The sequence below is a fragment of the Macaca fascicularis genome, chromosome 11 (assembly GCF_037993035.2).
Source record: "Macaca fascicularis isolate 582-1 chromosome 11, T2T-MFA8v1.1".
In the NCBI taxonomy this organism is placed as follows: Eukaryota; Metazoa; Chordata; class Mammalia; order Primates; family Cercopithecidae; genus Macaca; species Macaca fascicularis.
Window position 1 is genome coordinate 108,034,505 of NC_088385.1, and position 17,199 is coordinate 108,051,703.

Consider the following 17,199-nt stretch of genomic DNA (forward strand, 5'->3'; position numbering starts at 1 on the left):
CTTTTATTTGCTTATTATTCTTTTGTTTTAGCAATTTGTGCTGGATTCAGCTGAGAAATTCTTCCACTGCTTTCACCTGGAGTCAACATGTGGCTGGAGTTGTCCCTTTGCTCAATGAGCTGGACAGTCCAAAATGGTCTCTGTCACTCACATAGCTGGGGGATGCTGCCAGCTCTTGGCTGCATTTCTGTCTGCATATGGCTCATCTTCAAAGAGGCTCCTTTGGGCTTCTTTACCTTAGCAGCCTTGGGGCAGCATTCCAAGTGGGCAAGAATGGAAGCTGCAGAGCCTATGCCAAAAAATCATGGAAATTACTTCTGCCGTATTCTGTAGATTAAAGCCATTCACAAATCCAGCCCAGATAAAAGAGGTAGAGAGGTAGAGTCTACTTCTTGATAAAAAGAGCAAGAAATTCACATCCCAAAGGAGTGTATATAGATAGGAGGAATCATGGCTTGTTTTGTTTTGTTTTGTTTTTTGCAGTCTATCACAGACTACTGTCTGGCTGAAACTTATTCACATTTTTTCCACATATACTCTCATTCCCATCCCAGGATCTCCATGGATCTCATCCCAATATTGCATCAGGTTCAAAGTCTTGGATCTCATGTTCTGCATCAAGTGAGTTGAGGGTGAAAACCCTTGGCTACAACTCCTCAGGTGTACACTCTTTGTGAACCAGAGACCTGTGAATGAAAAAGATAAGTTACCTGCTCCCTACAACTCCAACGCATAGTGATGGAACAGGGGCAGAATAATTACAGTAGGCACTGCCATTCAACATGGGGAACAACAGGAAGACTGTAGCAGTCACTCATTCACATTAATCTGAAACTCAGCTGGGTACATGCTTCAGGCTCCTTCCCTCCAGGGGCAAAAAACCCACCTTGATTAGTTATCTATTTCTGTTCCCTACTTTGCCACATGCCTTAAATTTTTAGATTCATGGAGGTCAATAATGTAACTATAATTCTAAAATAATTGTACAAAACCATCTGTAGGTAGTTAAGTGCCTCTTGACAAAGTTACCCCTTCCTCCTGAAGTTTTTAACCACGTAGATTTTCATACCTTTGAGAATACTTGTTTGTTTGGCCCACCTCAGAAATTCCATAATACATGTAAAAAAAACAAATTGAAAAACCATATTCCTTGCCTTTATTTCCCCAAAAGTAGTACCACATACAAAGCATCGTCATAAAATGATACTGATTTTGAGAATCTTCAAATTAGAAAAAAAAAAGTTAAAATTTATCTATAATATAACCTGACAATTTCTGGAACACCCAGTGGTTCTCTATGGGGATCACATGATTTACTTATATCCTTGGGGCCTAGAGTAGAGCATGAGACAGACCAAGCCCTGCCCTCACAGAGCTTACAGTCTGCAGGGGGAGAGGGGCAGACAACAAAAATGTAGACACATCCCCACCTCATCCCAGCTCTATTTTTTAAAATTTTAGCGAGTAAAACATAAGAGAATAAAACAGGGTAATGGAGGAGAGAGACAGAATGAGTGAGAGAGCGAGAGAGAAAGAGAGATTATTGGGGCAGGAGAGTGACTATCTTAGCTAGGATGATGAAGAGGTGACATTTAATTTGAGACCAAAATGTTGGGAAGAAACAAGTTGTGCAAGAATCTGAGAAAAGCATGATCAAAAGCCTGGGCAATAACAGTCTGGGTTTGTTTGTTCAGGGTCAGAAAACAAGTTCAATGTTGCTTGTTTACAGTGAGCAAAGGGAAGAAGAGAGGAGATAGGGTCATTGGTGTGGGCAGGAGCCATGAAGGACTGTGTGGAAAGGTGAAGTCATTGCAGAGTTTTACGTGGAAAAGCATAAGATTTTATTCATTAAAAAAAAAAAAATCATTGTGGTTGCTGTGTAGAGGATGGACAAAAGAGAGAGTGAAATTAGATGGTACAGTTAGGAGGCTATTGTAGTAGTCCTAGAAACAACTTTGAAGTAGGAGGGTGAGAAAGGGTCAGATTCAGGATAGTATTTGGGAATAGGAGCCCGGAGACCTTGATGGATTGGATTTTGGCCTTGAGAGAGAGGGTCAACGATGCATCTCAAGTTTGTGACTTGTGAAATTGGGTGCACTTCAGTTCTGTGTTTTCACTTGTATTTTAGATTCAAGGGTACCTCTGGAGAAAAGGGAACTCTCATACCCTGCTGGTGGGAATGTAAAGTAGTTCAGCCATTGTATAAAACAGTTTGGCGACTCCTCCAAGCATTTAAAACATAACTACCATTTGACCCAGCAGTGCCCTTTTTTAATATAGAAAAGCCTAGGGGAAGAACAGGTTTTTCCTTTATAAGAGTCTGGATCAAAAGTGCTGTTTTGGAGATATTTGGTTTGAGATTTTTCTTAGACATCAAGCAAGATGTCAAACAGGCAGTTGAATGTGGGAGTTCAGTTATTTACCAGCAAGGCTTTATGACCCACCTCAATACTTTATAGTCTCGCTTTGTGACTAACCCTGTCCTTGGGCAACTAAGACATGGTGACCCTCATTTCCTGACACATAGACATTCAATGGATTCCCCAAGGGCACACAGCTAAAGTGGAAGAGCAGGGCTTGAACCAGGTCTTCTGGCAACCTACACATAGTCCTGTAGGGCACTGCTCACCCTCCTCTACTCTCCTGCTTATTGTAATCGAGGGGAGAGGCAGGGTAAAGATACCATTCTGGAGGCAGTGGGTGTGCCACATCCTCAAAGTGTCGCCCCTGACTTAGGCCGTTGTTTATCTGTGCTGTTCATATAGTGTCCACCAGCTACAAGTAGCCATTTAAATTTAATTTTTAATCAATTAAAATTAAACTAAGTTAAAATTCACTTTCTTACTTTTACTAGTCACAGTTCAAGTGCTCAATAGCTATATGAGTGTCATATTGGATAGCACAGATAAAGAACATTTTCATGATCTCAGAAATTTCTATTAAACAGTGCTGGAGTCTAGATTAATCTAAAGTTCCCTTCAGTTATATTAATTTGTGAAGAAAGTGTAGTCTTATCCTCAAAGCTGTGATCTAAGGGGAAAGTTTAGGAAAAAAAGAAAGTTACCTACTTTAAAATTAGCATATTTTATAATAAGCTGATTTTAGATCCAGCATTAATGAGCACCTTTCCCCAGCTCACACCCTTGAATATTTGCATGTTTCTCATGTTGTCTGTTAAGAGTATAGGTTCCTCTGAGGAGGGAAACTAGGTTTTTTTCACCTTTGCATTCCCCTCTCAAAATATTTAAATATATAACACCCATGTCCATATTATACACACCCTCAATACATATTGCTTTGCACAGAACAAACATAATATTTACTTGTTAAATGACCCAGCGTATCACAGCAGTTTACAACGTTACTGTGGACAGTTTGCCACAGGAAGAACCTATCAATCAGAGAGCACATAAACTCCAGGAGGTCTGTAGCTAAAACCCAATTGCACGGCCTATTTGTTTCTCATTTCTCCCTTCCTAGCAAAAGGGATATTGGGACCTCTATCTTCCACCACCCTGGGTGAAAACGAGGTTGCTCACTACCCCAGAAAGCAGAAAGGTTGAGCTTAGCGGGGAGTCAGTGGGAGGTTCAGGCCCTGGTCTGCCCATTACTTCATGAGCAGGCCAGCAAGGTCTTCCTCACAGGGCGCGATGGAGGCATGCAGAAAGCCCTTCACACACACATGCATGCAGGCCGACCTGGGCCCTTTGAAGTTCCCTTCACAAACACAGGAGAAGATCTGGAGCAAAACAGATGGTTTCTGAATTCCTCCTTGACACTTGCTGGTTGTGTGTCTTTGGGCAAATTACATTAGCCTTTCAAAGTAGCAGGATAAGGAGATGTGTGGATATAGGCCTTGATCACAGAGTTGATGCTACACCCTTTCAGCAGTTTATTCCCCTCCTCACCGAATTTCAGGGGGAACGTGAGAGCAAACCTAGAACAGAAGTGTGCTTTCCTTTTAATTTTTCTTTTTAAAAATATTTCAAATGTTTTTTAAGAGGCTCACTCTGTCACCCAGGCTGGAGTGTTGTGTTCATGGCTCACTTTGCTCTCTAACTCCTGGGTCTAAGGGATTGCCCTGCATCAGCCTCCTGAGGAGCTGGGACTACAGGTTCACACCACCACACCCAGCTAATTTTTTTTTTTTTTTTTTTTTTTTTGTAGAGATGATGTCTTACTATGTTGCCCTGGTCTTGAACTTCTGGCTTCAAGCAGTCCTCTTGCATTTGCCTCCCAAAGTGCTGGGATTGCAGGCATAAGCTACTGCACCCAGCCAAAAATTGCATTTTTTTTAATGTGTAATAGTACTTACACATGGGAAAAATTTCCTAAGTATGTACAATGAAGTTTCCCTCCTGCCTATTCAGCCACCCAGTTTTCCCCAGAGGCAACCAATGTTTCCCGAGGTGTATATGTCCTCCCATGGTCATTCTGTGCATGCACAAGCAAATATGTCTATCAACATATTCATTTGCATGTACTTCCTAACATGTGCACATTTTCCTCTGACACAAATAGCTGTGTGACTGTTTTGAACCTTTTCTCCCTGTCCTGTCTTAGAGATTTTTTTTTAGATTTACACCAAGGGCCCTTAATCTATTTACAGGTGCAGAATATTCCACTGTAGAGTTGCACCATAATTTTCTTATCCTATCCCCCACTGATTAATTATTTAGGTTATTTCCAGGCTTTTGCCATTATAACCCATGCCATAATGAACATTGTTGTACATCTGTCACTTTGCACATGGGTAAGTATATTTGTAGAACACATTTCTAAAAAAAAGGAATCCCTAGATTAGATGGTATGTAGTGAAGATATATACGTAGTTTTGACAGACCTGACCAAATGGCCGTAAAGAGTTTGTATGTTTGCTATCCCCCCAGCAATGCATGGGAGTGGATATGAGTTTCCAAGCTAATATGAAGTCCTGCTCAGAGATTGAACCCCACGTCTCGTATTTGCCAGAGCTGCTTAGCTTACATGGTGTACATGAGGGGGTGGGGGATATGTGTGTGTATGAGAGAGAGACTTCATTTGGAGAAAGCTGTGGCTAAGTGTGAGAACCATGATATGGGAAATCGTCACTGTTCCTTCTCATAATCCTCCAGTTTGAGAGTGACCCACAAAATGAAAGTGCTCCACACCCCACAGGAAGATCCTTGGATATGCAGTGTGAAGGTGGTAGTTCAGCTGATAGCTAGAAGACATGGCAAGAGCAAGAGCAGAGACCAAGGTTATAAGAAGATGAGATATAGTCTTATAGCCCCTGTGTCAGGCCATTTGCATTGCTATAAAGGAATACCTGAGACTGGGTAGTTTATAAAGAAGGGAGGTCTATTTTGGCCATAGTTATATAAGCCTGTACAGGAAGCATAGCACCAGAATCTGCTCTTGGTGAGAACTTAGGAAGCTTCCAATCGTGATGGAAGGTGAAGAGGGAGCAAGCGTGTCAGATGGCAAGAGTGGGAACAAGGGCAAGGTGGGGCAGAGGGGAAGTGGGGAGCCACACTCTTTTAAACAACCAGCTCTTACATAAACTACCAGAGTGAGAATCACTCATTGCCATGGGGGTGACACCAAGACATTCATGAGAGATCCACCCCCATGAATCAAACACCTCCCACCAGACCCCACCTCTAACACTGGGGATTCCATTTCAAAATTAGTTTTGGAGGGGACAAACATCCAAACTATACCAGTTGCCAGCGTTAGCTAGTGTTCTTCAGATGGTCAGCTCATCTGATCCAACTTTAAATGTTTCTCATGTGCTAAGCCCTTTACCTGTGCTGGAAATGCAGAGATGTGCACGGCCAGTTTCTGCCCTCAAGAAGCTCATCCAAGGAAGTGGGCCATGTGGGCAGACAGCTTTCATAGAATGTAATAGAAACTACAGCAATTATGACAGCTAATTCTGAGAACATCTTCAATGCCAGTCAGTGGGCTCGGCACTACTTGTCATCTCACTACTACAGTAGCCCTGTGAAGGTGATTACAGTGTTATCCCCATTTCACAGATGAGGAAACCAAGACCCAGAAAAGTTGAGGGATAGCCCTAAAACCACATCATAGGTGGCACTACTGGAGTATATGCTGAGGTCTGTCTGACTTCAGAGTATTGAGATAAATCAGAGATGATGTTGAGCGTACCCAGAGCTAAAAGTCCCTCCTCCTCCACCAGTGGTTCTTTGCTTCCTTCTATTTTTATTGCATCACATTAGTTGTTCTCACGCTGCTAATAAAGGCACACTCAAGACTGGGTAATTTATAAAGGAAAGGAAGTTTAATGGACTCACAGTTCCACGTGGCTGCAGAGGCTTCACAATCATGGTGGAAGATGAAGGAGGAGCAAAGGCACCATGGTGGCAGGCAAGAGAGATCATGTACAGGGGAACTGCCTTTATAACACCATCAGATCTCATGAGACTTACTCACTATCACGAGAACAGCACTGGAAAAACCTGCCCCCATGATTCAATTACCTCCCACCGGATCCCTCCCATGACACATGGGGATTATGGGAACTACGATTCAAGATGGGTGTGGGGACACAGCCAAACCATATCAAGCACCACACTGCATTTCAGAGCGAGGGCATGGAAGTCAAGCCAGAGCCTCTGGGGAAGATATAGTCTGAGCTGAGATTTAGAAACAAATGAATAAAAACATGGAAACAAGAGCAATCTGGACAGAGAAACTCTCAGCTGACCTCCAGGAAACCCAGCCTCCAGGCCTCAGGAAGTAGCTGGCAAACAGAGGCAGGCAAGCAAGCAGAGTGGCCACAGGGTCAGCCTTTGGAGCCATACTGCCTGAGTTCAAATGCTGGCTTGGCCCCTATTTAGCTCGGTGACGTTGGGTGCATCACTTAACCTCTCTGATTCTTCACCTGTGAAATGTGGCTAATAAGTACTTCCCTTATGGGTTGAAATAGGGATTGAATGAGTTCATGTATTGAGACTGTTTAGAATAGTGTGTGGCACGTGCCCTGTGTGTTTATTCCTCTACAGAACCTCCAGGTTCCAGGTACAGCTTAGATGTAAGGAAAAGAAAAACAAAAATTTGAAGCTTGTCTGTGGTGCTTATTGTAGAGAACTGTTACATGTGCTCAGAAAATGTAATGTGATGCTATAAAAAGAGAAGGAAGCAGAAAACCATTTAATGGAGGAGGAACATGGGCTTTTGGCCTTGAATTTTCTTGTCAAGCATAGTTGTGCTTATCAGCTTTCAGTTGTCATCTAGAATTGTGAGTCAAAATGGGCTTTTTTATTTGTTGTCTATTTCTTTATGACATCTTTACTTGGTATTAAAATGTAATGGCCTGTCTCAAATCAGGTGAAAAAGCAGAGGAGGATAAAATACAAAGAAACACATTCAATGAGACTCTTGCTTTTCTCCTCTTCCTCTTTATGCTATAAAATGTTTTCAGAAAACCTGAGAGATAAATATCAGATAAATGCTGCAGCATCCTCATTTACCCACACAGCGTTTATCGCTCATCCACCAAGTCAAATTACCTTTCTCCAAGAGCAGTATTCGGTAAGAGAATCCAAGAGAAGTAAAAGTGAAAGAAAAATACTTCAATAAATCAGTTCTCATGATTTACTTTTTGTCTCTATATTCCCTGGCCTTTCTCTTCTTTATCTGTTATCCCAAAGTCACATTTCCAGCCCTGTTTCCAAACCAAACCCCATGCTTGGACCAGTCTTTCTCGAGGCCAATTTTTTCTCTTCCTCTCATTATTTGAACAACTCCTGAGAATTCATCTCCTTGAAGAAAAACATTTAATAGCAAATTCCCCATCATAAATTACCATGACCCTCACATACCTGTGTACCAGCCACTCACTGGATCCCCGGGCTACAAAAGTTATGATTCAGCCTTTTGTCCTGAGTGAGCTCATGGTCTTACATGGTAGGAAAGGCATGCAGAAGGAGGTTGACCTTGCCTTTCTCTGCCATACACTCATATTCATTTCCTTGATGCTCTCACTTCCCCACTAGACTGCAACCTTCTCAAGGACAAGGGTTTTATTTGTTTTGTTGACCATTGTGTAATTAGTACCTTAAGGGAGTGTCCTCAGTAAACATTTGATGAACAAATGAAAACAAATAAAATACAATATAGAATGATCAGTAAATTGATGTGCTTGCAAAATAAAGAATAGCACAAAGGAAGGAGTAACTGAATGCTTTTGGGGACAGAAGTGCAGTTGGAGGGGTAGGGAGACTTTTTGGAGGAGGTGACTTCTGAGCTGAATGTTGGGGATAATGCCTACATTTATATGCCTTTGCATGATGTCCAGCTTTTAGGAAGTACCCAAGGAGTTTGCTGAGTTGATAAACTTTATAATTTATGAAGGAGTCATAGATACAGTGTCTCTAATACTCTACCATTTTTTGCAATCCTAACAAGAGGAGACATGGCAATTTCATGCTGGATTATGTAGCTCTGGAAGCTCTGCTACCTAGAAAACCTCTTAGTAGGGTACAAGCACCTACTGGAAAGCTGTGTGTTTATGTGTGTTTGTACACACACACATACACACACATACCTGCACATGCACCCTTGACAAAGTAGACTGGCTGGGGCAGTTGCTGGGAGACAAATCAATCTTAAGTGTGTGCTTTAGAGGAGAGATCCCATTCACGAAAGAACATGGAAAAGGTAAGGATAGAAATGATTTCCAGAGACTGGCCTCTCACCTCACCTGTGAGCCAGACCACAGCTCATTACCTAACTCCTATATCCACCACCCAAGCCAGTTTTATATCTTAAAATTTCTGAAAATCCATTGATTATGCCATGGGAGAGGCTAAGGTAGAAGGGAAGAGGAGAGAAAAACAAAATGAATTTTTAGTTGAATTTATATAATGACCTTACTGAGAAAAAACAAGATATAAGACCTAGACTTGCTATTAGTTTGTTTTTAGGTTTCTTAATTTTGTTTAGCTCCAGCTCCTTCCTGACGTGAATGATGTTGATGCTGAAAACCAAAACTACTCATACCTGTGAGCCTACTCTCCTGGTGTGATCTCTGGCTCCCTCAGGCTGTTCCAGACACACCCTGTCTATGACTGATTGAAGACATCTGCATCTGAGCAACACCAAATTATAACAAAAATTAGATCCATCACCTCCAATTAATTCTCCACTTGTGTTTTTAATATATGTGTGCAGCTTCATCATACACAACAAAGAAACGTTCTTCAACAATGCCACAAGAAGTAGAATCGTGCATCACATTTTACAAAGAATAAAATATGAAGAAGGAAAAAATAAGATTGGTAAGTAGTATATTAGTATAACAAACTACATTTGGCATTTGGGAATTACAGACTTCTTCCCTTGGTTTTATTAAGCTTGTATCAATTCTAGCAATGCTTGTCACTTATAAAACCCCTAACTAATCCTTTGATGAATAATTCACAGTGTAAAATCTTCATCGCATCCTTAAATATCTTCTTTAAATAGCATGTCGTCTCATTTGTCTAAGATCATGGAGAAATTCTCTCATTTTAGAAAATGTTGTGTGCCAGGCACTGAACTAGATTTTGGGGAGATAAGCATAATTCTGTTCTGGAGCTTGTGTTCAAGAAATTAAAAGCAGACAATAAACAAATAAGTAAATACAATAACTAACATAAAGAAATTAAACTGGGCCGGGCGCGGTGGCTCACGCCTGTAATCCCAGCACTTTGGGAGGCCGAGGCGGGTGGATCACAAGGTCAGGAGATCGAGACCACAGTGAAACCCCGTCTCTATTAAAAATACAAAAAAGTAGCCGGGCACGGTGGCGGGCACCTGTAGTCCCAGTTACTCAGGAGGCTGAGGCAGGAGAATGGCGTGAACCCAGGAGGCGGAGCGTGCAATGAGCCAAGATTGCGCCACTGCACTCCAGCCTGGGGCACAGAGCGAGACTCTGTCTCAAAAAAAAAAAAAAAAAAGAAAGAAAAAGAAATTAAACTGGATGATGATACAGAAATAGGCTGGTAAAAGGTAGGAGTTAGTTCAGGCTGAGATTTGATGATGAGGGCAAGCATCTCTGAGAAGCTGAAATTTGAACTGAGACCTGAATGCTGGGAAACCAGTGTGGGAAGATGGAGGGGTAGGGTGTTCCATGCAGAGAGATCTGTAAGCACGGAGATGAGCTGTCCCACATAAGCAGCTTCTTCAGTCATCTTCTCCATTAAATAGCCTCCACCATATATATTTTAGGCATTTTTATGAGAATGTGTCCATATTATATTACACATTTCCTGCCTTATTAAACAGATTATTATATATCAGGAAGGGTTGGGTGGCTTTGTTCTTATCTCTTTTTCTAGCAAGTTTTTTATCAATAGTTTTAATAATGACCTATATCAGTCAGGGCCTAATCAGGAGATAAAAGCACAAGTAAATTGAACAGAGAAAGTTTTATATAAGTAATTAACTATGACAGGGGATTCGAGTAATGGAGGGTTGGCTAGTCAAGGGTAAGAATAACTCTAAAGAATAGAGAAGTAGCAGATATTAGGAGCAGCTACCACCCCTGAGAAGAATCCTTCCTACAGTGCTAAGCTGCACATCCTGCTGGAAGAGGTACAGCCATGGCAGTGCAGTTTGCTGGGGGCTCTAGAAATCTGCCCTCTGGAGTACTAGGGGAAGCTGCCTGGAGTGGCTCCAGGGAAGTCATTCTTTGGGAGTTGCTACATCAGCAGCACTACTCTGTGAAGCCTCCTGAGAGGATACTGAAAATCTGCCTTTGGGGAGTACCATGTGTTTCCAGCCACCACACACTGCAGGAGCTGGGCACTATAGAAGTATGTGCTGCAGAAGCCTGCTGAGGTATCATACTGGTATCAGGAAGAGAAACCCCTTCCTCCTCCAGTGTCCCTCCCAGTGCCTTTTGCTAGCAAAGCTTAACGTTGAATCAGCTGACAAAGGAGAAATAGTTACAAAGTCCAGCTCCGTTATTGCAAAGCAGGCAATGAAGTTGCATTTGGAGCTGAGGGGAAATAAGTTAATATCTGGTGCATAGCCCAGATGACCTGTTCATCAAGCTTTCAGGTAGGGTGAAACCAGAAGATTGCATTAAATGACAAGACTCAGTAGCTGGCACTCAGCCAAATCCAGCAAGGTGACATTTAATAATTTTGCATTGACCATTTCTAATGTGTATTTTCTTTTTCTTTCAATCTTTTAAAAAATATTTACTAATTCAATGAAAATGTTATTTAAACATGCATTTCGTTATTAATGAGATTGAGATTTTTTCACATTTTTATTTTATTCATATACATTTGTTTGAATAGAAAAGGAAGTACATAGAATATTACATTAATATAACTAAAAAATTAAAAAAATAATTTTTAATGTAAAGTCTTACAGTCAAATTCAGCAAAACAACTACCTTGGTACAGTGTGGGAGAAATGTTGCTCAACATCATAAGAGGAACAGATTTGGGAGTTGAGCTGAATGCAAGCTCGGTGTGAGTCACTAGCATAATGAAAGTGCCAAAAAAAAAAAAACCCCGCCTACTTTGATCCCAAGCTGCATACGTTAAAATATAACATGGAGAAATAGATAGCTTCCTAGTCCAGATCTGATTACAAATGGAATATTATGTTTTGTGAGAGTCAATGTATGGGGGTATGGTGAAGTCGAACCTGATTTAGGTCTTTCTTCACTTTGATGGATTGTAGTTAAACTCATTCCCATTTCTCTGCATTAGTCATCCATCCTTGAGACACATTCCCTCAGTAAAGTCTTCCGTGACCATTCCAGCTTGAATGAATTCTTCCCTCTTCTGAATTCCTGTGGCAACTATTTTTGGAGTCTGTTTGATAGTTAGTCATATACAACTCTTCTTTTGTTGTCTTGAATTACATTCAATGACATTATGAAAATCTACCACATAAAGAGAACCACTCATAACATTTGCATACTGAATAATTTAAATGTTACCTTGGTTACTTTTTTATCTTAATTTCTTATTCATTCATACAGCTTTTAGAAACAAACTTAGGATGTGCTATGCATCCTTTTTATCGTACTTTTTTCAGTTAACATTGTACCATAAGCGTACTAGAAAGTAAGTGAGTGAAAGTGAAGTTATTATTGCAGTAGCAGTTCTGAATCATTTCATAAAATGCAAATAACTCCAAATGGCATCTTCACTAATAATGGTATTATTTGCAATACACCTCATGACTCTTTTTTTTTTTTCTGAGATGGAGTCTCGCACTGTCACCCAGGCTGGAGCACAATGGCGGGATCTCAGCTCACTGCAACCTCTGCCTCCCAGGTTCAAGTGATTCTCCCGCCTTAGCCTCCCGAGTAACTGGGATTACAGGTGCCTGCCACCACACCTGACTGATTTTTGTTATTTTTAGTTGAGACGAGATTTCACTATGTTGGCCAGACTGATCCTGAACTCCTGATCTCGTGATCCGCCTGCCTTGGCCTCCCAAAACGACTCTTTATAAGACACTAGTGTATTGAGAATCTGCAGCTGAATGCTGCTCATCTAGATAATAAGATCCTTAACTGTAAATAAGCTACCTTATTTATCTTTATATCATCACTGCCTAGCACAGTGCCTGGCAGACAGTAGGAGTTCAATAAAGTCATGCTGAATGGAAATTGTGCCTAATTTTGCATATCAAAATGTGTGCTGCTTTTATAAGCAAAAGAAGGACAGAGACAGTGATTTTTAAATGTTCTGAAGAAGCACAGGAAGTGTAGTATTTTGCTAGTCAGAAAGGGTCTTTATAAAATTTCTTTCATTTGATGAAATAAGGAGTTTTCTATTCAAAGACCTCCATGTTTTGAAAATTGGTAATAGGCCAGGCACACTGGCTCACACCTGGAATCCCAGAAATTTGGGAGGCTGAGGCAGGAGGATTTCTTGAGCCCAAAAGTCTGAAACCAGCCTGAGCATAATCCTCTCTACAAAAAATACAAAAAATTACCCAGGTGTGGTGGTGAGTACCTGTAGTCCCAGCTATCAGGAGACTGAGATGGGGGATTACTTGAGCCTGGGAGGTCAAGGCTGCAATAAGCTGAGACTGTGCCACTGCCCTCCAGCCTGGGCAACAGAGTGGGAGTCTGCCACAACAAAGAAAAGGAAAAGAAAGAATAAAAGAAAATTGGTAATGATGAACTGGAATCATGTCTAATTAGAAATAACCAATCAGAGAGTAAGTTATTAACCCACAACCAAGCATTATGCTGAAAAACATGGAGTAAAGCTACAAATGGTCTGTAGATTCAATATTTCATTGTCATCTTTGGTTTTGTAAATAAAAGAAACAACATGTTAGAAGAAATTTTAATTTCTTGATGGAACTAATGTTTATCCAGTATTATTTTCTGCCTGAAACTCTTTCTGAAAGTGGCATCTTGCACAAGCCAACGTCGATTCGAAATAATGTGAAAATACTGATTTGTAAATATGATTCATAAGGATATTTTAGTGGAATGTAAACTGCCACTATGTAAGTTTTTCAACTTCACTCTGAATTTATTACAACTGTAAAAATCAAACCTGGTAAAACCCACTTTCAAAATAAAGCAGTATAATAGCTCAACAAAGATTTATTTAACAATATGGGTGCCTACAATAAATCTTGAAATTGATTCATATTTTTGAATTTGGTGCTTAGAGGAGAAATTAGTAAAGTGAAAAATACTTCAAATATTGCTACTTTCTCACTTTGCAGGACTTTGATAAATTATGATAAACTTATAAAAGTTATCATCCGAGGCCAGGCACGGTGGCTTATGCCTGTAATCCCAGCACTCTGGGAGGCCAAGGCAGGTGGATCACTTGAGGTCAGGAGTTTGAGATCAGCCTGACCAATGTGGTAAAACTCCATCTCTACTAAAAATACAAAAATTAGCTGAGCCTGGTAGCATGCACCTGTAATCCCAGCTACTTGGGAAGCTGAGGCATGAGAATTGCTTGAACCCTGGAGGCAGAGGTTGCAGTGAGCCGAGATCGTACCACTGCACTCCAGCCTGGGCAACAGAGTGAGACTCTCTCAAAAAAAAAAAAAAAGTTATCATGCGAGTCTCTTATTAGGTCCCTGTGAATCCTATTTTTTCTAATATCTGGGATGTTTGAAAGTTATTGATGAGATATGTGGAATTCTCAATAGAGACTCCAGAGAATCAAAGCTTTCTATGTAATCATTCATTACAAAGGTATTTATTGGGGCCTCTGATATGTTAGACAAACTATAAGGCCTTGCGATATTTGTATTTCAAATGCTTTTCTTGGATATTTAGTATTAATGTCGAGCATCTTAAAACATATTAATGTGTTACTATGATTAAAATCATCCACATATTGATTGATCCTCCATCAATGAAAAGTGAATCAGTGCATGTGCCATTTTCCAGTTAGGCTAAACTTCTAGATTCTGGTAAGGATCTAAAGCATAGGTAGCATTCCTCTCAAGCCACTTGAGAAACATCATTATGATCATCTTCTTTGAGGTGCATTTTAGGAAGTAGCATAATTCCTGATCTGAAAGGAGCTTTAAAGATCAACACGTTAAACTTCCACTTCTGGCCAAGATGGAGCGACAGGCACAAGATTTACTCTCCCATGGGAAACAATCACAAAAGAAAAAACAGACAAAATGTATGAAACAACTATTTTCAAGACACCAAATATTTGGGCGACCCAAAACAAGGACCTCTGAGAGACAGAAAACAAATGAAATGAGCCCTGCTGGGCCCCATCTTACCATCTTGACATAGTTTCTAGACAACACCATGAAAAGCGAGAATGTAGGCAGGACCTGAAAGACTCTAAGTTGAGAAGTTGTTGCTAGAAGTTGGGAAACAAAGGCAACTAGAGTTCACAGAAAGAAGTACCAGAAATCAAAGAACTGCACAGAGCTCGAACCTCGAAGATCTGCAGAGGTCTCCCTCAAGTATTCAGCAAGTGCTGATCAATGCATACATGTCAGGAGAATACCCAAGGCCAGAGAAAGAATCATCCAAAAGAATTTCCAGCAAGACTGGAACACCTCATAATTCACAGAGCAATGAGGAGAATACTCAGAAAAGTCTTTCCTCCTGGAAACAGAGAAAATTTAGCAAGTAAAGTTTAACAATGTATAACAAGGATAATACATCATGACCAAGTAGGATTTATCCTGGACTACAAGGTTGGCTTAGTATATGAAAATCAATCAATATAATTCACCATAGTAGCAAACTAAAAAAGAAAAACCATATGATCATATTTATGAACATGGGAAAAGCATTTCACAAAGTTCAACATCCATTACAGATAAAAACTCAGCAAACTACTAATAGAAATTATCTTCCTCAACCTCATAAAATACCTCTATGAAATGATTGTAGTTAAAATTACACTTAATGATAAAAGACGGAATGTTTTCCTCCTAAGATAATGAATGGGACAAGTGTGTTTGCACTTACCACTTGTATTCATTTTACTATCCGGTGGAATAATATAAAAAGAGTTAAAACTGTCCTTATAATCAGACGACATGATCATCTATAAAGAAACTCACAATGGAATCTATAAAAAGGAACTAATAAGTGAATGTAGCTAGGTTGCAAAAAATGAGATTGATATAAAAACTCAATTGTATATCTGTCAATCTGCAACAAACAGTGAGAAATTGAGATTTTAAAAACCAAGTCACTTATAATTAGCCCCCAAATATGAAATACTAAATACTTAAGGATAAATCAAACAAAAGATACGTAAGAATTGTACACTGAAAGCTACAAAACATTGCTGAGATAAATTTAAGAAGACCTAATAAATGGAAAGATATACCATGTTTATTAGTCAGAAGACTCAATATTGTTAAGACGTCAGTCTTAACAAATTGATCTGTAGATTCAGTGCAATCCAGTCAAACTCCCGGAGGGTGTTTTATGTGTGCATATGTGAAAATTGACAAATGAATTAAAAAATTTATAGGGATGTGAAAGGACCTAGAATAGCCAAAACAACTCTGAAAAAGAACAAAAAGTCAAGTCTTTGACTTGAGACAAAGGGTCAAAGTCAATTCAATGGGTAAAGAATTGACTTTTCAACGTGTGATACGGAAACAATTCAAACCCATGTGCAAAAAATGAATTTGGGAAAACTCATATACAAAAGTTAACTCAAATGGATTATAGTTCAAAGTGTAAAATTTAAAACCATAAAAATTTTAGGAGAAAATAGAAAATCTTTGTTATCTTGGGTTAGTCAAGGATTTCTTAAATATGACAGTAAAAGCACAATTCATAAAAGAAGAAAAAAATGGATAACCTAGACTTCAAAATTAAAACTTCCCTTTCCAAATGATGTTTTCAAGAGAATGAAAAGAAGGATGGGGCCAAGATGGCTGACTAGAAACAGAACTGATCAGAGGTTTCCATCAAAAAGAACCATTATTAGTGTGTGAATCCTTCATTGGCAACCAAGGTATCCAGGTTCTCTCATCAGAACTGACTAGGTGGCTGAACTTGATCCACGGAGGGGAAGGAAGAGCAGTGTGGTGCAGCGGCCCACCTGAGAGCCACACGGGGCAGGGGAGCCCCCATCCCCCAGCCAAGGGAGGCAGTGAGTGAGTGTGCTACTTAGCGGGGGAAACTGTGCTTTATTCCACGGAACTGTGCAACCCATGAATTGGAAGATCCCACTCAGCCACCCACGCCACTGGGACCTCGAATGCCAACCCTGGAGCCGCACAGAGATTCTCAACAGCCTCTCAGCTGGAATCTGCCTAACCCTGGGGAGCTCCTGGAAGGAGGGGTGACCAGCACCACAGCTGCTGCTGCCTAAGCCATTTGAGCTCCTTGGGGGAGGGGCAGCAGCCAGCACTGGGACTCATAACTGCCTAATACACTAAGCTGTCTGTGTGGGTAAAGGGTGGCAACCATCTCTATAGCTCCAGGACATGCTTTTCCCCTGCTAGAACCAGGGAGGCTGGATGGCTTGGTCCCCGAGTGGTCCGCCACAGCTCAACACACTGGCTGTGGCAGACTGCAACCAGAGTGCCTCTTCAGGCCTGACCCTGACATATCCTTCCTCACTTCATGTAGGGTGGGGCTTCCCTACAGGAACTCCAACAACTCCAGCCAGAGGCTCAGGGACAGAACCTGGATCTCCCTGGGCGTGAGCCCGTAGCAAGAGGAGTGGCCACAGTCTCTGCAGACCAGCAGACTTAGCCAAG

At 40.7% G+C, this 17,199-nt stretch overlaps 1 protein-coding gene across 22 annotated transcripts in view; it reads left to right on the forward strand.

The window, feature by feature from the left end:
* The window catches only part of ANO4 (anoctamin 4), a 413,826-nt gene that overhangs the window by 300,301 nt on the left and 96,326 nt on the right, over positions 1-17,199 (forward strand). For all 22 annotated transcript variants that reach the window (XR_012420534.1, XM_015431432.4, XM_005571998.5 and 19 more), the window contains one exon: positions 9,181-9,287. Coding sequence is in view for 21 of the 22 variants with exons in the window: in XM_015431432.4 (XP_015286918.3) it covers positions 9,181-9,287 (107 nt within the window). In the remaining variant the exon portion in view is untranslated. The remainder of the gene's footprint in view (positions 1-9,180; positions 9,288-17,199) is intronic.